Source organism: Symphalangus syndactylus, chromosome 2 (genome assembly GCF_028878055.3).
Source record: "Symphalangus syndactylus isolate Jambi chromosome 2, NHGRI_mSymSyn1-v2.1_pri, whole genome shotgun sequence".
Lineage (NCBI taxonomy): Eukaryota > Metazoa > Chordata > Mammalia > Primates > Hylobatidae > Symphalangus > Symphalangus syndactylus.
The window spans coordinates 119,928,509-119,953,757 of record NC_072424.2 but is presented as its reverse complement, the minus strand read 5'-3'; the positions used below and the strand labels follow the sequence as shown (position 1 = coordinate 119,953,757).

Sequence of the window (25,249 nt, the reverse complement as noted above, 5' to 3'; positions counted from 1 at the left end):
AACAACCCAGACAGTAGAGAAATAAGGTTGATTCCTAAGACTGCCCTTGGCTTTAGTGACAGCCATCTCAGGATGTGACCATTAAGCAAACATGCAGATAATTAATGCAGCACATACAAATATAAACAAAATATCCACTTCTTGTCCTTCAGAAGTTAACCTAATCCAGATAGCTAATAGTTAAACACAGTGTAATTATAATATAGTTTAATTAGCCTGGCCTACATTCATTTTTTTCTTAATTTGTGTGCATATTTAGTCTTTGCAATTACAAGGACACTATTATATGGCAATATCTTTAATTGAAGAATTGGATCCTCTCAGCATTAAAAGATTTAGGACAAAAATTGGCCTGGCTTTTATATTTCTAAATATCTTACATTGCAAAGAATTCTTAAGTACAAAAAATTTACCGTAAGATATATTTTTTACTATTAATAAAAAGGAAAATTCCTTGAATTCACTTAAGAAAACTCAGTTTAAGTACACTAAAACATCTTTTTGCCACAGGGATGAAAAAAGGATCTCTTTCATAAAGAACTCTTGAGACAAGCAATTCATTCTAGCAGCAGCAATATGATGAAAAATTAATGTCTAACATGGAAAATACCTACAAAAACAGAACAAATAAACATTTAGCTAAAATCATCTATAAGAAAATATATTTGATTTATTTCATCAAGGAAATGTGTTTATTTTTATGAATAAATATTATTTGATGATGAGTAATGAAGCATGTTTGCAAAAGGATTAAATACTTTCCAACTTGACTTTAATTTAATGTGAGACATTTAGAAAACAAACATTTACTAATTCTGAAGGTATGTGTAATCCAAAGTTCCTTAGAAGTTGAACATTAACATTCTAACACATCTTTGCTTATCCATAAGAACATAAAACTATGAAATATGCATGATAAAAACACACACAAAAAGATATAAAAGCAACTGTGAGGAGTGAGGCTTTGACAGGTTAAAAAATGTGGCACTCTAGAATACATATTGATACACAAAAGCAAATTTTATTCAAAAAAATAGAACTGAATGTTATTCTATTCCTAAGTATATTGCAGATCTCTTCTATATGGTTAGTATTATCCTTTGTGAAGGGATTTCTGAGTCAAAGATTATTACACAGTTTTTATACAAAATAGATCTAACTACTTTCCAAATTAAATAATTTAGGCACACTATTTGACCCAAAAAAAAGGGGGAAAAAGGAAGGAAGCATGAATGAATGCCTGCTAATAACGAATACTTACTTCACTCATCCCTTCATTAAATAAATACTTTTGGAACTCCTGTCATATCAGCAATTTTAAGAAAAAGCCACTCCTGACTTCCTATTAAATGATGTAATGAAAATCAAAGTATAGGGTAAGAATATCTGGCTTTTTCATTGTCCAAAGAATAAAAAGATAATCACTGGGATTCTGATATTAGTGTTGTGCTGACACATGGCAAACAATAAGTGATGATTTGATTATTAAAATGAGAACACAGATTCTACTTCTGGCCTTGATGAAGTAACTATGGTTATCATCCCATTGTAAACAGAAAAAATCTGAACAAAATATATGTAACAAGTTTTCAGACAACAGAGATAGAGGAAGACCATGATACCTGGAGAAAGGAAACAAATGAGGTGGCACCAATGGTCAGCCCAGCATTCTGCCTGGAGGCACACCAAACTAAGGCCCAGGAAGAGGGGTCCCAAGCAGAAAACAGTCCTCTTGAGTTGAAAAAACACACTGGAGTGAATTCAGGGAGACTGAGGCAGTTGTACATTAAGGGGCAGAGGTCTAAAGAAAAGGGAGCTATGCAGAAAAAACCCAGAAATCTGAATAAGGGTAACCTGGAGACTCAGCTGAATACTAACATATGGTGTGCAGGGGGAAGCTCCTCAAGGCCAAAGAATGAACAAAACCTGTTCAATAAGTTGAATGTTACCAATGCGCACACAGGGCTAGAACGCATTCAAGCTCCAACCAGAGAGAGTGAAGAGTCCTATATGTTACCCGGGTGTTCAGTAGAGAATCCAAGGTGGGCATACTTTCGTAGCGGTGTTAAACTGTCCCTAGAGCAAAGGCTACTTTAGACCTACCCCGAAAAGCTAAAAACAAACAAAAAAACAATACACAAAAGAATCAAACTGAACTCCAAATTACTTGTTGGCCAGCTTAAATCCCTTCAAAGAAAGACCACAAACTCCAGACATTCAAGAACGTAAAATTCACAATGTCCTACCGCCAGTCAAAAATTACTAAAGAGGCCAACAGATAGGAAAATGTGATCCATAAGAAGAAAAAATATAAGCCAACAGTATGAGCAGATCAAACAATGACAAAATAATAAAAACAGGAGATAATGACATTAACATACTAGAGAACTATAGAAAGCATTTAAAGAAAACCATGAATAGAAAGGAGAAATGGAACATACACAAAGGAATCTAAATGAAACTTCAAGAGGTAAAAAATACAGTATCGGCCGGGCGTGGTGGCTCACGCCTGTAATCTCAGCACTTCGGGAGGCCGAAGCGGGTGGATCATGAGGTCAGGAGATCGAGACCATCCTGGCTAACACGGTGAAACCCTGTCTCTACTAAAAATACAAAAAATTAGCCGGGTGTGGTGGCAGGCACCTGTAGTCCCAGCTACTCGGGAGGCTGAGGTAGGAGAATGGTGTGAACCCGGGAGGTGGAGCTTGCAGTGAGCCGAGATGCGCCACTGCACTCCAACCTGGGGCAACAGAGTGAGACTCCAACTCAAAACAAACAAACAAATATATATATAATATCTGGGCCAGGTGCGGTGGCTCACATTTATAATCCCAGCACTTTGGGAGGCCGAGGCGTGTGGATCATGAGGTCAAGAGATGGAGACCATCCTGGCCAACACAGTGAAACCCGGTCTCTACTAAAAATGCAAAAATTAGCTGGGCGTGGTGGTGCGTGTCTGCAGTCCCAGCTACTTGGGAGGCTGCGGCAGGAAAATCGCTTGAACCCAGGAGGCAGAAGTTGCAGTGAGCCGAGATTGCATCACAGCACTCCAGCCTGGCGACAGAGCAAGACTTTGTCTCAAAATAATAATAACGATAATAATAATAACACCTGAAATGAAAAATTCAGTGGATAGGATTAACAGTATAGATACCAAAAAAGAAAAGATTAGTAAACTCTGGAACATTGCAATATAAACTACCCAAAGTAGTTTATATAATTTTTGAGATGGGGTCTTGTTCTGTTGCCCAGGTTGGAGTGCAGTGGCACAATCTCAGCTCACTGCAACCTCCGCCTCCTGGGCACAGATGGTCCTTCCACCTCAGCCTCTCAAGTAGCTGAGACTACAGGTGCGGGACACCATGTCTGGGTAATTTCTTTTTGTATTTTTGGTAGAGACAGGGTTTCACCATGTTGCCCAGGCTGGTCTCGAACTCCTGAGCTCATGTGATCCACCCACCTCGGCCTCCCAAAGTGTTGAGATTACAGGCATGAGCCACCATGCCCAACCAATACCAGATTTAAAACTTGGATCTTGATGAGTACTGAAAATGATATTTATGTCGCAAAATATAAAAATTTTTATTTTTACATTTTATAAATTTCTTTAAAAGAGAATAGTTAAAAAATATATAAGGTTTATGGTATACGTATAAATACAATGTATGACAACTATAGGCAAAGGACATGAGGGGAAAAGACAGTAAAGATCTTTCCTTATATGTTAGGTGGTATATTATGAGACAGTAGACTATGATAAGCTATTGTAAGCATTCTAGAGCAACCACTAAAAAAATAAAAGAGGAATATCTAGTAACTCCACAGTGGAGGTATGATAGAATTCTAAAAGAACTTCGATTATCAAAAAGGCAGAAAAAGGAGAAAGAAGAAACAACAAATGAGACATAGAAAACCAATAGCAAGACTTACACCCAAACATACTCATTACATTAATTATAAATGTTTTAAACATTGCAATTAAAAGGTAGAGGTTGTTATAATGGATAAAAACATAAGATCCAGCAATATACTATCGACAAGCTCCCAATGAACTGGAGTAATAATCACTTGATAATAACTAATATTAAATGAGTAATCACCATGGATCATGTATTCATTTAGTCATATAAAAATAGAAAAATTGATTAATCCACCAAAAAATTCTGTGAAGTTGATCTTACTATTATCCTGAGTATATTAATAAAAAACCTGAAGCTCATAAGGTCATGCAGGCCATAAACGATAGGTTAGGATTTGACTCCGGCAGTGTGCCTCCAGAGTCTTACCCTGCATCCAGCAAGATGTCTCTCTTCATATACACACATAAAATTATATATAACCACAAATGTTATATACACGGCAACATATAATTTGTTTGCACCCTTCATTTTACATTATGCTGTGGGCTATGGCATCTTTTGCAACAAATGTAACTCCATATATCTTTAACAGTTACATAATATAAACTTTCCATACTAACAGGAATTTAGATTTTCAATTACACTGCCTCTTGGGGGAGCTACAAAAGTGTGGAGGCTTTTTTTTTTTTTTTAACTTCTATTTTAAAATGCAATGTCTGGGGGTACTATTACTGTTTAAAGCAGTAATATCCTGAAAGGTACTGGGCAGCCCTGACAACAAAGAATTGCTCCTCCAAGATGTTGTCACCAAATAGAAACAATAATAAATTGAGGTTAAAAAAAAAACCCAAAATAGTAAAAACATAAAAATCTGACAAGCCACAGAAAAATAAATATAAAAAAACATAAAAAATGTAAATGTAACAGCCCAATGAAGAATTTCAGTGGAAGTAGGAACTTATATCAAGCACGGTTATTGAAACCTACTATATATAATCCTTGACTGTTCAAGAGTATATAAGCTTCCACTTTGAACAACCAAATATAATTGTCATAGAAGACAAACCTTATCAAAGATGCTTAAACTTGTATGAATGCCAAAAAAGAAATGAAAGTTAAGAATGTGTTATTTGACTCCACAGCCCCTTCAACTTTAGGGTTTTTTCTAAAGAGATGTAAAATGAGTTGACATTACTCAAAAAGGAAAGTATTAAATAATTTTTACAAAATAAAACTCATGTTTGCATATATGTTCACAAAAATAAACTTAAGAGGAATGGAAGGCTAACGGATAAATCAGTAGTCCAAAATTCTGTGTGTTTATTGTCATTGCTACAGTAAAGTACTCTGAGAAAGCTTATTAATAAAAAAAAAGTAAGTAATCAAGCAATAAGACTACAGACTCTAGTTTATCATTCAGGAACCAGCAAAGACTGAAAGGAATTGCTTCTCTTTATTGGTTTAGTTAAACTTGTCTGAATGAATTTAAAATCCAATTTCTATGTGATTAACCCAACAAAAAATAGTAAGAGGCAAGTTATTATTATTTTTTTTTGAGATGGAGTCTCGCTCTGTCACCAGGCTGGAGTGCAGTGGTGCAATCTCGGCTCACTGCCACCTCTGCCTCCTGGGTTCAAGCGATTCTTCTGCCTCAGCCTCCCGAGTAGCTGGGACTACAGGCAAGCGCTACCACGCCCGGCTAATTTTTGTATTTTTAGTAGACAGGGTTTCACCATATTGGCCAGGCTGGTCTTGAATTTCTGACCTCGTGATCTGCCCACCTGGGCCTCCCAAAGTGCTAGGAGTACAGGCACGAGCAAGTGATTATTAATGCTAATATCCATGTAGTTTACCATTTATCAATAAAGAAATCCATTGTTATTTAGCATTTACACTTAATTAATATTTTCTACTGGTATGTCCTGTAACATCTCAGAACTGAAATAACTTTATATATACTTACAGCTTCCTGAACAACTGTACTGTATTTAATTTTCTGATGATGATATAGACAAATGAAGACTCTTGAGACTGTGTATATACGTTCACTGGAAGTTTATTAACTTCACAATGTCACCCCCTAGAGGAAGCTTTAAAAATTGAAACTTGAAATTTTATACATTTAGTTACTTATGGCAAACTGAAAAAGGAAGGGGAAAGTTCTGAGTTTAGCTTTTCTACAGCACCAAACCTGGCAGAATCAAAATATTTATCTAACAGTGCCCACTTTTAGTAAAAGATTCAAATATTTTCCAGCTTCATTAAAGAAAAATAAAGAGATGGAGCTCAGAGACATACTGTTGACAGAAAGCATCTCCTTCATTTTCCACTCCCCACTTAGGAATCTCCTAGATTTTTTTCACTGGTGTTTTTGCCTTTTTCTTTTGCCATGGATTGTACTAGTCCCTTTCCCCTCAGTTACTCTGTGGCTCACTCAATAACTGGTTCTCTAATTACTAGCTACTACCAACAATTTTTCATTCAACCATTTTTTTTTTATCTGACTTTGTTTATTCGGGTCTTGGTTCTATCACTTAGTAACAGAAGGACCAGAAAGACTGTGAGGCAGACATCCTGAAAGAAAGCACTGTTAAAATGCCAATCACCTACAGGAATGCTAGTTGTCTGCCTTCCTTATTAGGTGACAACTATATGGCCATACTTCCCTCTAGGGACCACAACTGCCTTAAAATTCAGGTCGATCTGGCTAACATTTTTTGAGCACCTGTTCTTTATTATGTAAATATCTCTAGTGGCCTAGCACTACGAGGCAGAGTAAATGAATAAAAACTGGTAGCACAGTGTAAGCCTTCCTCAGTTTACAGTCTAGAAGAAAGACATGCAAATGAAAAAGCAATTATGGTAAAGCTACACCAAGGCATAAAGAACAAAAAGAAACACCTTAAAACTAGGAGACTTAAGAAAAGGCCTCCCAGAGAAAGTGACCTTCAAGCTAGTACCCAAAGGATAAAAATCTAGTGAGTGTGGTGGGGAAGAGAAGAGGTGTCAAGGCAGAGAAAGTAGAATGTTAAAAGGCTTGGAGACAACAAAGTGCCTAATGTTCTAGTAACAAAATGAAATTAATTTGATTAAAACTACAAAAGGTGATGCAGAACTCAAATCATGAGGGGTCACTGAAGACAAAGATTTCTTCAGATACACATATGGAACTGCGTGTATAATAATTCCGTATCCCATACTTTCATATAAACTTTCCCTCATGTTATAAAAGATGCTTTGTGATGTTAAAACAATTACATTACTTTCTATGCAGTGGATATAACATAATTTACTTAACCATTTCCACAATGATATATATTTTATGTTATTTTGAGCTTATCATAAATGTATAAATAATCATTCAGGAAATTCTGCATAAAGGTCTTACTAAATGTATAGTTATTTCCCGAACGTTTCCCCAAATTGGAATTACTGAATTAGATACTCTACATTTTGCCAAAATGCTTTCCAAACTTTGTACCAATCACACAGTCATGTCAGCAAGGATTTAAACACGTACTCATTTGTACTGAGTCATATCTTTACAGTCAAAAATTGTTATTCCACCTTAATTTACATTTATTACTAACTAGGATGAATGCTAATGATTAGTATTCCCTCCTTCAGTAGTTGTATGCACCTATTTTTAATCTATGGGGATCTTTTTTATTTTTAAGGCATATTTATGAGCATTTTATGTATCAGGGATACTGGCCCTTTGTCACTCATCTACTGGAAATTTTTCCTGATACAGTACTTGTTAATTTGTACTGCTTGTGTCACACACAATTTCTAAATGTTCACAGTCCACTCCATCATTTACTCTGTGTTATTTTCACTAAGCATTAGAAGCATATCATTCTAGTGGCAACAGGGATTAGACGTTTGAAGCAAAAACTGGGAAGCTATGACATTAGCTTAGAATGTCTAAGGTGAGGACACAGTAACAGAGAAAATGAGAAAATAAATACAATTTTAAAACTTTTACGATTGGTTGATTATGAGAGATATGAAAGAAGAAAGTTTTTAACTTCCAGCTAATAAATTTCAAAATACAGTAGAAATGAAAGATATCCTAGAAAACTACTATATCAAGAATGGCTCAAGAGGAAAATATTTTTCTAATGGAAGAAATTGGGAAATATAAAAAAGCACAAAGTTCTGCTGTATCAATGATTTTTTTAAATCTAAAGAAAGTGATAAATCTGCTTGCCTTTTTAATCCAACTCACATTTGAGGAAAAAGAGTAATTTTCTCAACAATACCTAAGAAACCAGAGTAACGCTGTTACTAAAAATCTCAAAATGATAACATAACTACAATACACTAAGAACTCTCAGACTCAAAAATAATGAGCAAAAACATGAAGACATTTTACTGAAGATGATACCCATATGGTAAATAAGCACATGAAAAGGTTTTCAACTGTATTAGCTATCAGGGAAATAAAAACTAACCACAATGAGATATCACTGTACCTATTAAGAATGACTAATTAAAAATAGTGACACAAAATGCTGGTGAGAATGAAGAGAAACTCTATCACTTATCATTCAAGTGTTGCCAATAAGAGTGTAAAATGGTACAGCTGCTCTGCAAAACAGTTTGACAGCTTCTTACAAAACTAAACATGCAATTACCATATGATCTAGCAATTGAATTTGTGGGCATTTATCCCAGGGAAATGGAAACTAGGGTCACACAAAAACTATATGTGGTTATATTCACTTTATTCATAATTGTCACAAATTGAAAACACTTAAATGTCTTCAATGATTAAACTGTTACACTGTAGTATACACATATCGTGAAATTCTACTGAGCATTAAAAAAGGAATAAACTTGGATAAATCTCCAGAGCTTATGCCAAATGAAAAAAGCCAGTCCCAAAAGCTTATATATGATTTCATTTAATAGAACATTTTAAATCATAAAATTTTAGAAATGGACAAGTTACTGGCTACCAGGGGATGGGGTGAGGTAGCGAAAGGGAGAAGGCAGGTTATATTAATAAAAGGGCAACAAGGGGAATTATTAACTATTCTCTATCTTGACTATGGTAATGGGTACAGGAATGTACACCTGACAAAGCTGTTTAGAACTAAATATACACACACACACAAATACATGTAAAACTGATGAAGCCTGAATAAACCAGTGAATTGTACCAATGCCAATATTCTGGTTATGGTACATTATTACAGTTTTGCAAGATATTATCATTGGGGGACATTGGGTAAAGGGTACACAGAATCTCTCTGCAATATTTCTTGCAACTACATGTGCTGCACGTGGACCTACAACTATTTCAAAAGAAAAAGTTTAATTAAAAGAAAATGCAAAAGCTAATGGGATTCTTTCCAGAAACGGAGGGGTTTCAAATATGAGAAAATTTACTATTTTGCTGCTACTTAGTACATTAAAAAGTTCAAACACATAAACAATAAGCCTATTAGCATTTCCAGAGACGGCCAAAAGTAATTTGATATACATTATTTCAACATTCATTCCTGATTTAAAAAGAAAACAAAAGACCAACCAACTTCGAAATGTAGGAATATTAAGGTAATTTTAAAAAGTGATAAAACACTAGAAAATTCCCAGTAAGGCCAGAAGTGAATCATTTTTGGAAATGATATAAATACTAGAAAGGATAGGGCACAAGGTGTAAATCATATGATAATATGACCTATGACTCCATCTAAAATTCATTATAAACATAGTAAGGTAATGAGTTAGACAAGAGTACTAGGATTGTTTCCATTCTATTTTGTCATTGATTTGTGGTAGAACATTAAAAAAAAAGCATGAATTACTGTATAGTTTATTTACTCAATCAACAGATAAGTTTTACAGGTTATCTAACATGTCTTAGATACTATATTAGGAGATGGACATTCAATGATCATTGTACGACATACTTCTTGTTCTCATAGAGTTTACATTTTAGTGGACTATTAGTAATATTTAGAGAGGAGGCATTCATTAAGAATTTGTAAATTCCATTTATGTGTCAGGTGGTAAAAAAAGAAAAAGATAATCCCTTTCCTCCAGGAGAATCAAGACTGAAAGATGAACAGATGTTTATATTATAACACATGTGATGAGGGGCACACAAGAACAATTTCTAGATCATCTTTAAGAGGTCATGAAAAATAATCTGTCGGAAGTAAAATTTGCACTGACTCAGTAAGTTAGTCAAATTAATAGGAATGCAGAAGGATTCTTGGCAGAGGGTAGCACATAGCCCATGGAGCTTTTATGAATCAGCAAGTAGTTTAGCAAAATACTCCTGAATTTTTTTCTCACAAAAAAAGTTTCCTTGCTCTAGGAATTTATAAAATTATTATATGCTCTAAGATTATAGAAATGTATCCCTTAACACGTTTTTATGTTGATGTCTACACCTTTTCAGGAGAAGGTTAAACAGGTACAAAAAATGTGATTTCTACACTACATCAAATATTGACATCTAAAAGTTATATCCTTCAAACTAAACTATCATAGCAACTTGATATTTATCATGTTTTAAAATACGAAAAGTTTTTTTAACAGAAATTTTACATTGTTATGAATTAAATCAAATATTTATGTATTAATATTATTTTTTGCCATAATGAGGAAGAGGAGACTATAGGGGTTCTGTTATTTTTTATTTTTATAAATTAAATTCACAAAAAATCCCCCCCAAATCCCAGTTTTTCCCATGTTACACAGCAAAATCACCAAATTCTTTAAATTATTTCTGAGTTATAGGCTAAAAACCATATAACCACCTATCATCAACTATTTTAAATAATTTCTAAGCTGACAATTAAATTAGGCCCACTTTAAAATTTGTTTAAAAATTAAAAAGGATTTGTTACCCCATCATTACTCATTTTCTCAATTCCTGTGATGTATGCAAAAAGATATTACAAAGATTCATCATCTTCTTTCAATCAGAGCCTTCTTATTTATTGTAGGATGCAGAAAGGATTGGGAAAACTTGAAATACTTGTTCCAACATCCCTCAGCAAAAAAAATAATAATAATAACAACAAATAAGGTTTAATCTCATCAGTTGCTTTATTTTCTTCTTCTTCTTCTTTTTCTTATTATTTTTTGAGATGAAGTCTTGCTCTTGTTCCCCAGGCTGGAGTGCAACTGCACGATCTCAGCTCACTGCAACCTCCACCTCCAGGTTCAAGCGATTCTCCTGCCTCAGCCTCCCCAGTAGCTGGGATTACAGGCACCTGCCACCACACTCAGCTAATTTTTGTATTTTTAGTAGAGATGGGGTTTCAGCATGATGGCCAGGCTGGTCTTGAACTCCTGACCTCGGGTGATCTGCCTGCCTCGGCCTCCCAAAGGGCTGGGATTACAGGCATGAGCCACCGTGCTCGGCCAAGCTGTTTTAAATGTACTTCCGGAAGAATAAAACAAAACAAAAAACCTCAGAGCCGAAGATTTTAGCTCATTTAGTTTAAAGAGAATGTCTACCACACTGTTTAATGGCAATGCCAGTTGCTAACACCAAACCAATCGGCAAAGTAAGAGTTACTTTTTCAGAGAAATACAATATTCCAGTTGGAATGTCAACTCATGTCCCCATTTTATTTCTAAATTCTAATTCTAAAATAGCAATAAGCTGCAGAGCCTTGCAGCAGCTTGTTTGGATGAAACAAGGTACTCTCATCTTCAGTATTTCTCCTTTGTTCTTGGTTTTGCTCTCAACCCAAGAATGGTACTCTTTAATAATGAATGCAGAATGAGGCAGTAAGGTCATCTCATGAAAATTTTTATTATTTTGAGAATTCAGAATACTGCAACACAGGACCAGTTTTAACATAAAGCATTACCCTTAACAGATATATGCATAAATGTAAAAGACTCTGAAAGACTGAGATTTCCCACTGTGGTTCCTCCATGTCCCTGTCCCTACAGCTAATCTTCCTCACATCTTCTTGCACATGACCTTGGCCCCAAACTGTTCCTCCTCACCCTCTTGATAAAATCCAAGATGACCTAACAATGGCTGCTAATATTGCAGAATAACTCCTCCCTCTTCTGAGATTCACTGACCAACTGTTCCTGAAAAGAGACAAACTCCAGGTGACTCCCTGCATCCCCCATATACAACTCCAGGTGACTCCCTGCATCCACCTTATACAAAGTTCTACCCCCTTGCCCTCAAATTAGAATGCTCTTTTGGAACCTTTCATGATTAGCTTTTTTTTTTTTTTTTGGAGATGGAGTTTCGCTCTTGCTGCCCAGGCTGGAGTGCAATGGTGCGATCTCAGCTCACTGTGACCTCTGCCTCCCGGGTTCAAGTGATTCTCCTGCCTCAGCCTCCCAAGTAGCTAGGATTACAGGCATGCACCACCACACCTGGCTAACTTTGTGTTTTTAGTAGAGACAGGGTTTCTTCATGTTGGTCAGGCTGGTCTTGAACTCCCGAATGAAGGTTTATTCTTTGCTCTGGCTGGTTTTCTTCAATGTAAGACCAGGAAAGACAGGAAGGTCTATCCAATGCCTTAATTAATGGAGGCTTCACTAACACCGGTAATTTGAATTGTCTCTTTTGTCTGGATACCCTGGAGGATTTTCCACTTTCTCTTTCAAGGCAATACAACATAAAAACACTCAGGATGCGTGAGAGTATGCCGTTCTTCATTAAAGTGGGAGAAGGACAATTGTGAACAGGATGTAGGAAAAGATAAGCAGCATATTATATACTACTTTGCCACCCTGACCACAGGAGCTTTGTCAAGATCAGTTTTTGGAAGGAAAACATGGAAGTCAAGAATTGGAAAATTGATTCCTTTGGAATTATTTGCCTACTCCAGTTTGGAGAGCGCTGGTCTAGCACGACTAGCCCACAATTGTAAGGAAAGAAGTCACCATGAGCAGTGTTCTGTTGAAAAGCAGAATCAGGCCCACAAATATAGCAGCTACAGATGTTATCAAACAGAAAATATAAATCGATATATTTAAAGTGTTCACAGAAATAGAGTGTTTAAAAATATCAGTAACAAGAAACTATCAGAAATGGCCAGGCCAATAGGAAAACCAAAAGAGAAAACTCAAATAAAAAATTAAAGTAGAAATTCAATAAAAGGGTTAAACAATAAAATATAGGGAGATGAAGATAGACCTCAAGAAGTTACACAGAATGCAGCACAGAAAGACAAAGAGATAAAAAAAAAATGACGGAATCAAGAGACAAGGAAGTTAAATGGGAGAAATGCAAAACATGTCTAATCAAACTTTCATGAGAGAATAGAAATATAAGCAATATTTGAACAAATAATAGTAGAGAAAATTTTCCAAAATTGATTAAAAACACCCATCTACAGATTTAGAAAGCCAAAGTCCTAAATAAATACACAAAAAGAAATGAAAGCCTATAAAATCAGAAGGTTAAGTCCTAAGAGATTCATACAATGATTGATAACATTTTTAAATTAAGAACTTCTGAAGATCAAAGGTCTTCATAGAGTGAAAAATCAAACTGAAATGGGAGAAGATATTTACAACACATGTAACAAAGGATTAACATCTAACATTACTAAGACAAGACTGTGACAGATAAATGGGCAAAAGCAATAAACAAGTATTTCAAAAGCGAATCACAAATGGTTAATTAACATATGAAAAGATGCTAAACCTCATTAAGACTCAGAGAATTGCAGATTTCGCTCCAATGAGACACTACCATTTCACACCCACCAGATTGTCAAAAATTAAAAAGTTTAATAACATCAAATGTGATAGGCATATTAGTGTTCATTTTATTATTCCTTAAACTGTCTCCACGTTACATATGCTTTTATATGTAGATGTTTCATAACTAAAATAGTTAAGTGTCACCTGAGCAATAAAAATATTTCTTCATAAGCCTGATGAGAGCAGTTTCAGTGAAATACTGGGCATGAAAACCAGACTGCATTGGCTGAAAGGCTCTACAAGATAAAGGCGTAAAGCTAACTTATAGACAACTATTTCAAGCTTACCTATAAGGCTGGAAAAGCAGAGCTGCAACTTTAGGGAATGATATGGTGAGAGTTTCTGTTATATTTTTAAATAAAGGAAACTGGATTAGGTTTAGAAAAATCTAGAGGGAAAGGACAACAGTGAATAAGGTATCCCTGGTTTGTCACAAAGATACATGATACAGAGATCGGGAACAGGAATTTCCTTTAGGGATGAGAGATTCTTTGTCCTTATCCCATCACTCCCAAGCCCCATCCACTCCAGTTACAATAGTCTACTTGCTCCTCCTTCCAGCAAGCCTCTACTTCGGGACTTTCATATCCTCTATGGAGAATACTCTTTCCCAGATGGTGCAAGGCATGCCTTTCACTCTTTTATTTCCCCAAATGTCAACTCAGTGAAGTGTTCCCTGACCACTATGAAACTGAAATCCCATCTGCACTCCCTGCCACCACTACTCCTGATACTCTTATTCCTTTTCCTTGCTCTATTTGTCTTCATAAGCTTTCAATTCTCTATGTATGATAGACTCTATATTGTTGAAACTCTCTACCTCCATTGTATGTAAGCTCCAAAAGTGCAGCAACTGTGCACATTCCAAGAGAGTGGAACATGGTAGGTCTGAAAGGGCCTTGCACATTTGAGAAACAGGGTACATTTGAAGTATGGCACAGATAACAGTGACCAGATTTTAGCTAACCTTACAATATACACAACAAAGGACGCATTATATCCAACTTCTCAACTCTAAAAATCCTTCTCAGAATTATAGTTGTCCAGTTACTTGTTTTATTTGCAGTAAAGAGTACAGAATACAAAATAAAGTTAACACAGAATTACTTGTACCCCCTTTACTCACTGCAAGTTTGAGCACAGTTAACCTATATATTTTTTTAATCAAACTGTAAATTCAATGTATAACACTCAAAGTGAAAATACTGCTTTCAAAGGTCTCAACAGCAGGTATCATTCAAAGAAGTCAAAACTAAAAATTCTGTACGGTAGGAGAGAGCAGCTGCGTGGGGAAAGGTCAAATTCAACTGCTTATTTAGTAGCAGATACTCCCCATTTAACCAAATGAGTTTTTGAATGGGCTTGCATTCTGTCATAAATAACTTTCACTTATTACTATGTTTTCAACTAGTCTATCGTCCTTTTATCCACATCACTCCTTCTTTCGGACACTCACCTTCGTTTTAAACGTAACTCAATTTATTTTCAGGATTCCTATTTGAGACAGGAGGCTCTTGTGTGTACACACAGAGAGAAAACCTTGGAAGATTATATTCCACAGTTTAAGAGCCTGTGTAGTCAGTACTGGAGCATTTAAGCACAAGATAGGAGAAGCAGTGGACACCGTGGTGCTTTGGGATTCCTAATGCCAGGGAGTGGGGACCCAGGGAGTTCCCTGGGTAGGCTCGAGGTCAAAGCTCAGGTTTAACGCGAGGGGGGCGGGGCATGCCCCAAGAACCTCAGGGAGGTGTGTGGGCCCTAAAATGCAACTGGGAAAGAAGGGGCGCGGCCACTCGGAAAGACTCACAGTAATAAGCCACCACAGGGTCCCGCTTGTCATGCTCCTGAGCCGTCCTCAGATGATGCTGTATGCTCTTAAACTGTGCAGGGAGCGGGGGCAGCGGTGCAAGCGCGGCCATCTCCACTCCGAACTCACCACTTCCTACTCGCGCGCCACCGGCACTTCCGCTTCCGTCTGGGCGGTAGCGCGCACGAGCATTCAGAGCAAATCCTGCCCACTCTTGCTTTGCTCAGCGACGTCAAGTCAACTACGGATCCCCAGCTGGGACAACCTCAGTGTGGTTGGCTCTCGGCGGTTAGAACCCACAGAAGACTGAGCATTTTGGCGCTTATGCCGCGCATGGAGCTAGCGCTCTCTGCTGGTAGGAGGAAGGGTTTTTGTTTTGTTTTGCTTTTTTGTTTGGTTTGTTGTTTGTGGCAAAAGGAAGGATAGAAAAGGAAAAACAAGAAAATAATGTATGTTGACTAGGAGAAAGTATAAAGGCGAGAATTGCCTTTGGCGTCATTCAGGAATTACCACTTCCAGTTAATATGCCACATTAATATTCCATATAACAGTGTCCTTTAGAAGCCTTTTTGATTTTAGAAACTTTAATTTCAGTACTTGCATGAGAGAGAAATAATGGGTTTAAATTGTAAATTAAATTTTTCTGACATCACCCTCTAGGACTGGGCTAGAACCTTGGCAAGTAAGGGGAGGGCAGAGCTGTAGAACAAAATAGGGGGTGAGGGCAACCATAGCAAGAAGAAAATGGAGAGAAACTAGAGCTGACAGGTGTTTTGATGGGAAAAAAATGTTTTGCACCATCCCCTAGATACACACATGTATGTGTAATCATCTGACAATAAAAATATTCTGTGTCAGTTTGGTCAGAACCATCTTGTTGGGAAATGACAGGGCATCAGTCAATGTAATCAGGGTAATATATATATCTATAGCTGTATCTTTTTAATATACTGTATGTGGTAGAAATTTGGCTTCCGGTATCATGAGACTTACATCCTATTATTTTAGCATCCCCCCAAGTAGAAATAATTTTTCCTTAAATGTTCCAGCAGAAGAATGATAGGGAAGACCCTGAAAACTTAGCCAGGACCATTTGCCACCCCATCCGCCCATGGCTGGGACATGTAGACACTATAAACGTTGCATTTTATGTTTTAAACATGGATATTTAATTGTTCCAGCACCATTGAATTACATTTGCACATTTAAAACAATAAGCTAAGTATATACGAGCAAACATATTTCCAGTCTCTTGATTGTTCCCATTCCATATGCCCATCTTCATGCCCGGTCCACATGATTTTGATTATTATACCTTTAAAGAAGTCTTCAGAGTATGTAGTGTAAGTCCTCTGTCTGTTTTTTTTATTCCTTTGCTTTTTCAAAATTGTGTTGGCTATTCTAGGTCTCCTGTAGTTCCATATAAATTTTAGAAACAGCTTGTCAATTTCTATATAAGTTTCCTAGGATTTTGACCGGAATTATGTTGAATTTACAGATCAGTTTATAGTGACTAAAGTTACAAATGAGTAAGACTGCCAAGCCTTACTCGACATGGTTTATTTTTCCACTTAAAATGGTGCAGTGGCTCACACCTGTAATTCCAGCACTTTGGGAAGCTGAGGAGGGTGGATCACCTGAGGTCAGGAGTTTGTGATCAGCCTGGCCCACATGGTGAAACCCCGGCTCTACTAAAAGTACAAAATTAGCAGGGTGTGGTGGCACATGCCTGTAATCCCAGCTACTTGGGAGGCTGAGGCAGGAGAATCGCTTGAACCCGGGAGGCAGAGATGGCAGTGAGCCGAGATTGTGCCACTGCACTCCAGCCTGGGCGACAGAGCGAGACTCCGTCTCAAAAAATAAAAAATCAAAATTAAAATTAAAAAGTCTTTAATTATTTTCATCACTCTTTTGTAGTTTTCATTGTACAGGTCTAGCACATATTTTGAAAAATTTATCCCTATGCATTTCATATTTTTTTATTCCATTGTAAATGTTTTTTTTTACATTTAAATTTTATTTTTTATTACTCTGTAGAAAAATTATTCCTCATATGTTTATTTTCTTTTTAAGTTAGAGTCTTGCTCCGCCACCCAGGCTAGAGGGCAGTGGTGCAATCATAGCTCACTGCAGCCTCAAACTCCTGGGCTCGAGTCATCTTCTCACCTCAGCCTCTGGAGTAGCTAGGACTACAGGCAGGCACCACCATGCCTGACTAATTTTCTTATTTTTTGTAGAGGTGGGGTCTTGCTATATTACCCAGGCTAATCTCAAACTCCTAGACTCTAGCGATCCTCCTGGCCCCACCTCTAAAAGTGCTGGGATTACAGGCATGAACCACAGTGCTTGGCCAATAAATTTAATTTTTTGGAACATTCTTTAGAATTTTCTATGTACATGATCATGTCTGTGAATAAAGATATTTATTATTTTGCAATTCATATATTGTTTGTGTTATTGTACTTGTTGAATAAATATATATTTATATATATATATGTTTATTTTGTTTTTGTCTTATTGAATTCCAGTTCAACGTTAAACACAAGTGGAAAAAGTAGAGAGCCTTGCCTGTTTTGAGACTACAGGGGAAATTGTTAATTCCGGTAAGTTTCCTTAGATGCTATTTATCAAGCTTAGGTAGGTCTCATTTAAAGTGAGAGGTTTAGGGTTTTTGGTTTGTTTCGTTATAAAGGGGTGTTTATAATATAACTTTTCATTCCTGGGGTAAACCCCACCTAATGTGATGTATTATTTATATATATATTGCTGGATCCTATTTGTGAATATATTTTTGCTAAGAATTTTTAATACCAACGTTATGCTAGCCTCCTTACATGAAATGGCAAATATTCTCTTCTAATTCCTAAAAAAGATTTTGGAGTATTATTTCTTCCTTAAACATTTAATGGAATTCACCACTGAATTCATCAGGGCCTGGCATTTCTTTATGGGAAGGCTTTGGATTTAAAATTTTAAAAATCGATATATGGATAGTCATATTTTTTGTTTATGTCTGTCAATTTTTAGTAGTTTGGAATTTAGAAATGTTTTCATCTAAGTATCAAAAATTTATTGACCTAACATTGTTCAGGATGTTTCCTTATAGGTTTTACTATAATATCCCTTTTCTGATTTATTTTTTGGATGATTTTCATTTTCTCCCTTATTATCTCATATTATCAAACCAGAAATTTATAAGTTTTATTAATCTTTTCAAAGAACCAGATTTTGGTTTAATTGATTTTCTCTATTGTCTTTGGGTTTTATATCACTGTGCTTTATACTCGTATTTTTATTTGCATCCTTCTATTTAATTTGTATTTAAATTATCTTTTAAAAACTTCAGGCCAGGCGTGGTGGCTCATGCCTGTAATCTCAGCACTTTGGGAGGCCAAGGCCAGTGAATCGCGTGGTCAGGAGTTCGAGACTAGCCTGGCCAACATGGTGAAACCCCATCTCTACTAAAAATACAAAAAATTAGCTGGGTATAGTGGCGGGTGCCTGTAATCCCAGCTATTTGGGAGGCTGAGGCAGGAGAATCGCTTGAACCTAGGAGTCAGAGATTTCAGTGAGTCATAATCGAAACACTACACTCCAGCCCTGGCTACAGAGTGAGACTCCATCTTAAAAAAAAAAAAAAAAAAAGAAAAGAAAAGAAAAGAAAAAAAAAACCAACACAACTTCAGAAAGTGAGCAATTAAAATCACTATATAACTTCTTTTCTAACGTACTATTTAGAACTTCTAATATTCCACCAAACACTGTTTTAACTGTTTTCCACTTATTTTGATAAGTTGTATTTGCATTTTTGTTTAAAGTAGTTTTTAATTTCCCAGGTAATTTTTTCTTTGATCCATGGGTTAATAAAAGTATGTTGTTAATTTTTCAAACATTTGGATATATCCCTGATATCTTAATTTCACTAATTTCTAGTTTAATTCCATTGTGACCAGAGACTGTAGTCTGTATGATTTCAATCCTTGAGACTTCCTTATGGGCCAGCAAATGATCTTTTTTGGTGAACGTTACACACACACTTGAAAAGAACGTCTGTTCTGTTGTTGCTGGGTGGAGTATCCTATAAATATCAATTAGTTCAAGTTGCTTATTAATAATTTATAATCCTCTATATCCTTTTTGATATTCTATTTACTTTGTCAGTTTATTACTGAGAGAAGTGTTGAAATCTTTAGCTATAATAGGATGCATTTCTTTTTTCAATCTATCAGGTTTTGCTTCATGCATTCTGAATCTCTATTAACTGGTGGCATACATATTACAACTATTATGCTTCCTGTTGAAATTATACTTTAACCATTATGAAATGTCTCTTTAATCTCTGTCATCATTCCTTGCTGTAAAATTGATTTGAGTTTTCTCATAGTAATATAGCCAATTGAGCTCTCTGATGCTTAGGGTTTGCATGATACATCTTTTCCCATTTATTTTCTATAAAATATTCAAGATTTTAAAATATTAAACCTTTAAATATTTAAAAATGTTTAAAGTGGGGTTCTTGTTAATAATTTGGTCTGGCTTTTAAAAAATACATTTAAACAATCTCTATGTTTTTGGAGTGCCAAGATCTTTTGTATTTATTGTTAACCATTGATATGTTTGGGTTTGGTTCCACTACCTTGTTATTGTTTCTATTTGTTTCACCTGTTTTTGTTCTCTTTTTTCCTTTCCTGCCACCTTTTATATTAATTGAATGTTTTATGATTCCAGTTAATTTTGTTTGTTTGCTTGTTAAGCCAAAATTTTGCTGGCTTTTTAAACTGGTTGTTTTATATTTTATAGTATACAACTTAAAGTTATCACAGCATACTTCAAATGATAATATACTTTACATATATTAGAAGAATCTTATAATAGTATACTTCTACACTTGATTTGATTTGCCGAGGGTTATCAATTTTATTGTTATTTTCAAGAGTGATCTGGGATTTATTTTGTTTTGTTTGTTTTCTAAAATGTTACTTTTTACCTATATTCTTATTAAATTATTTTTGTTTATCTTTGTTTAATAAGTTCTTATGTTTGCTTTTTGAATTACATTTATTGTTTCCTTTTTCATGATAGATGTATTTTCAGCTGTCAATTTTCAGTGCACTACAAATTTGCTCATATCTCAAAGGTTTTAATATGTAGCATCCCACTTCTTGTTCATATAAATAGTCGGAAAAGCTTCAGTTTAAATTACCTTATTTGACCCAAGAGCTTTTTATGAAATGGTTTTAAATATCATTTCAAATGGTTAGATATTGTTTAGTTTTGATGTTCTTATTAATTTTTACTATATTTGCATTTTAGTCAGAAAAATTAGTTTTTATATCAGAATATGAATTTTGGTATGTAGTATTTATTATTCAGGGCTGTATAGCTGTGTGCTAACAATTCTGATATAGTTACTAATAAAATGAAATCATAGTAGGTCGGTAGTGAATTTACAAGATTGTCTAAACCACCTCTCTCGTCTTATCTCTATCTTTAAACGTAACAATAGGTAGTGTTTAGTTCAAAGAAGTAGAGGCAAGCAAAGTTTCTTTGATGGCTTAGAGATGCCATCCTTCCACCTTGTCAGTTGAAGAGATCAAGAGCTAAGGGAGGCCAAGGAAGCTGGATTTTAACGGATGCTACAGTAAGGTAGCTGGAAAAGCGAGAGCTCCAGAGATCTGCAAAGGGCGTTTAAGTGAGTCCTGATCAGTGCAACATCTGTAGATATCTTTCCAGGAAAACAACTAATTGAAAGGATCAAAAGGAACAGTACTCAAGATTCACACAAGACTGAGAATAGTTGCTATTCCCAAAGTCAGGGTGGAAAAATCTCTTAATAAAGGGATATACATTGACAATGCCCTACCTTAAAGGATGAGTCAGAGTAAGAATAAATCCAAGTGTTTATCTATGATTGGGCAATAATGTTAAGGGGAAGTCTTCTGTGGGATTTTTTGGAAAAATGATCTTCCCTGGGAAAGAATCCTGAGAGGCAAACCAGAAGAAGGTCCTTTTGCCCCATCTCCCTTCTTTCCTCGGACACAGAGAGAAACTGTTTGATGTAGCAATAGCAATTTGTGTCACCACCACAAGTCAACCAGCAGGAGGGTAGAATTCAAGATTTTTGAGACTAGTGAAAGGATAGTATTTCCAAACCACCAGATAGGCATCTGATAGAGCACTCAGAAAGGTTCTTCCTTAGTATTGGGGCAAAACTGGCCTTTCAGTAAGTGCTACACTGGTCATATATAACAAAGCTTAAAAGGAAGCAGAAAGGATCATCTGTTTCCAAGTAACTTAACTGCGCTCCAGAACTAAGTTGAAGAATATTTATGAGAAGAAAAATAATCAGCATCCAACAGGATAAAACACACAATGCCTGACATTCAATAAAAAAGTACCAGCCTTGCAAAGATGCAGGAAAAATAGGACCCATAACGAAAATGTGTATGTTTGTCAGCAGATTGGCGGGAGCATTCAACCTTGAATGCAGGCAATCAAGGGATATGTTATGTATAGAGAATTTAAAAATAAGGATAAAATATTAAACATGGTTGCTGTTTATTAACACCAATGGTTAGTTATTCTAAATAAAGAAAGTCAATAAATATCCTTTGTTTGTAGAGTGGACAATTTTTACCAGTCCCCACCCTGTTGGCATACCACTGCTATAGTATGATTTTATAGCTCACGTGCTAGAGTATGATTTTATAAATGTATTAAATCTTGATGATCTTTTTATATGAATTTTTTAATGCAGTACTTGTTAAATAATAGACATCAGTAGCTATTTGTGGAATGAAGATAAGTTGGATTTTCTCCGGTGCTTTCATGTAGAGAAAACCTCAGTGATGAAAACTTTAGATCCAGAAATTCATGATATCAAACATAGGCTGCATAAAGCTTGAGGAAAAATGGAAAACCTTAGTATTTGACTATACTGATTTCCCTACTAAGTTACCAGTATAAGGCAGTAATACATAAGGATTTTAAATAATATCAAATGAATCAAATGATTGTTGGTAAGGCAGGCAAATAAAAAGAAATTCACTAAATCGGTATAAAATTGTCTCTGAAATAATTTCATAGCTATTGAGGAAGTCTAACTTAACATAAACACAGTGTTCCCTTTCAATAAATATAGAAGTTATAGTTTTAGGACATCTGTGGCCACAGAAAGGTTTTTGTTTTTCCCAAGAAAAAACAAGGATCCCATGCGCAATATTATCCATAGCATTTTTTATTTGGTAGCTATATTTCTATATCATTTTAATATTGAAACTTTCAAGAAAACTGACTGAATAAAATTTAAAAAACGTAATTGTTCAATTTCTTTAAGTTAATGGTCAAACTATAGAATTACTCTTTAATAATTAATTTACAACTTTTGTGCTTAAGTTGTATTTTACATGAATGCAAAATAATTACACCCTCAAATTTAAAACTGTATAGTTCCACAGAAAGGGAAATGTAAAGAACTGGATTATGACTTTGGTCACCTAAATTAACCTTCCTGAGCATCAATTTTCCACTTCGTAAAAAAAGACAATAAAAGTTTCTCTGGCCACAAAAAAACTGATCAATTAAGATATACGTGAGAGAACTGTGTAAAAGCACCATTTAAAAATAAATTAACAGTAGTTCTGTGTATATTTTCTAATAAAAGTGATCAAAATTAAAATGAAATATTTTTTCAAGAATCCTTATCTTATAACCAGACATTATATTTTATAGTAGACATAAATTTCAGACACATTGAAGTAAGTTTGTTTTGAAATTGTGGTACTCACTGAGTAAGATAAAACTAAATAAAAATGATAAATAACTGTAGCATGACGATAGGTAATCAATTATTTGGTCATTGTCTGAATGGAAAGTATAATCTTCTAAATATGATCTCAAAAATCTCAGCAACACATAATACCATTGTAATTGCTGTAAACGTATTCATTGCAATGAGAAAAATCGTTTTTTCAAAGTGTTCTGGAACCATGCATCTTATAATCATGTTTTTCCCAAGAGATCTAGCATCACACAGGTAAAGAGATTTTACTTGGAAACCAAAGAGGTAAATCTGAAGCCAGAATGCTATTGCCTCTAGACTAATTCTTAACAAAATAGACAGTATATAAATTATAGTGTAGATAGACTTTTGAAGAATGCATTCTTGATTGATGCTTTTACATGCAGCATAAAGATGGAAAATAACTCCAGGAACCAGGACAATAACTAGTTGTAAAGCCCAGAACACCTAAAGTATGTCAGAAATATGTTAGTAAATCAATTAATCAATATGTAACTAAAATACACTAAAAACCCCCCACTAACTCTCAACAGAGTCTAACTTAAAAATTCCAAGTTTCATAAAAATCTTATATATGTCTTAATATAATGAAGGTAGTAATGTTGAACATATTTATTGTGAAAACATAGTCATATATTACTGTAATTGCCTCTCAATAGACAGCTAGTCTATATCCCAAATACAGGTCTGGAGAATAATGATAACATTAGTAGATAATAAAATGCCAGAATTGGAAGAAACTCCCCAAAACTCAATTTATCTGAAATATACAGCTAATTAAAGAAAAAGTAACATAATCCTTAGGAAAAAAAAAAAACCTGTTAGGGTATTTCTCATATTATGACATTATTTTACATTTAAAGAGAAAATGAGTTTGTTGTAGAGTTAATGTTTGTGTGCACACAGAAAAACTTACTTGTGGAGTGATTGACCTGAACCGATTGTAACAGGAGATTTACTTCTTTTTTGTCTGGATCGCAAATGAAGTGCAAGGCCTCATTCCCATAAACTGCAAAGCCTAGTACCCCGAGGAAGAACATTCGGATCAATCCAAAGAAAAGGGTGTGGAATTGACCAATCACAGTTGGAGGTTTAACCTGTTATGGTTTTAGGAGAAAAAAAAAATCTTTTAAACACAAACATTAAAGGACATTTAAAAAAATCCTTATATCACATTTAAGAAATGTAAGAGTCAAGAAGTTTTGAAGCAAATAGACCCTTAGAGATCATCAAATCAAATATAATTCCTGCATTATGAGATTTCTCACTCTTAAAATATGAAAAGCAGCAGTCGATAGGGACATGTTGCTAATCAAATGTGTAATTTTGGAAATATTTAAACAGCTTTGAATTCAATTAATATCCCCAGCATTGTAATCCCTTTGAAATAAAATCAGAATATCTAATACTTCTTTTTAAAAAGTAGATAACAAATTCAGTAGTAAGCTCAGTCCATACACTATCTTAACAACCAAATAATGTTTATTAGTTGTAATTAAAGCTTTTTTCCTCTACTTCTTAATTAGGGAATTGAGAGAGTGAGCCACACTAAAACACCAACATCTAAAGACACTTCCTGAATTTTTCTCTTTATAGTTTTAAATTCAGAATATTTTGAAGCATATGGTTGACACTTACAGTATTCTCCATAGATGTAGAGAATTTATTAACCAAGACTTATGCAATTCAGGGTAAAATACTCAGAAAAGACTCATACAATTGATTTTTTTGTTTGTATAATACTTACACATCCTTCATAGAAGTTTTTGATGTAATTTAGAAACATGTCTCAGGAGATGTTATCCTGGCATTCCTGTGGGTTAATTCTTGACCCACATTGCCAGTTTGCTCCTGCCAGAATCAAACTCTTATATTCTCTCAGGACTCTTACAGCAGAAAACACTCATCACTACAAATTTCTCTCCCCTCCTCCTTTACTATTAGACCTCTGGGGCCCCATTCAACCTTCCTATCTCTGTCCCAAAACAAAACAAAAACAAAGAAACAAAAGCAGAGAGCATGTGGCCAATCTAATAATCCCTTGACTTACACTGTCAGCATAGCCAGCTAGCC

At 35.1% G+C, this 25,249-nt stretch overlaps 3 protein-coding genes across 6 annotated transcripts in view; 1 reads left to right on the top strand and 2 right to left on the bottom strand.

The window, feature by feature from the left end:
- Positions 1 to 15,666, bottom strand: part of VTA1 (vesicle trafficking 1) — a 72,740-nt gene extending 57,074 nt beyond the window's left edge. For 2 of the 3 annotated variants that reach the window (XR_010116940.1, XM_055265800.2), the window contains exon 1: positions 15,376 to 15,556. Coding sequence is in view for 2 of the 3 variants with exons in the window: in XM_055265800.2 (XP_055121775.1) it covers positions 15,376 to 15,487 (112 nt within the window). In the remaining variant the exon portion in view is untranslated. Of the gene's footprint in view, positions 1 to 15,375 lie in introns of all 3 variants that reach the window. The other variant, XM_055265790.2, reaches the window with a different exon arrangement.
- The window catches only part of NMBR (neuromedin B receptor), a 68,195-nt gene continuing 58,576 nt past the window's right edge, over positions 15,631 to 25,249 (top strand). Inside the window, exons 1-2 of one of the 2 annotated variants that reach the window (XM_055265763.2) lie at positions 15,631 to 15,730; positions 17,904 to 17,978. The gene's annotated coding sequence lies outside the window, so the exon portion shown is untranslated. Of the gene's footprint in view, positions 15,825 to 17,903; positions 17,979 to 25,249 lie in introns of both variants that reach the window. The other variant, XM_055265769.2, reaches the window with a different exon arrangement.
- On the bottom strand, positions 23,231 to 24,962 carry GJE1 (gap junction protein epsilon 1). Its single transcript, XM_055265777.2, is given in 4 exon segments — positions 23,231 to 23,623; positions 24,081 to 24,126; positions 24,128 to 24,273; positions 24,924 to 24,962. Coding segments are annotated over 4 exon segments (624 nt in total).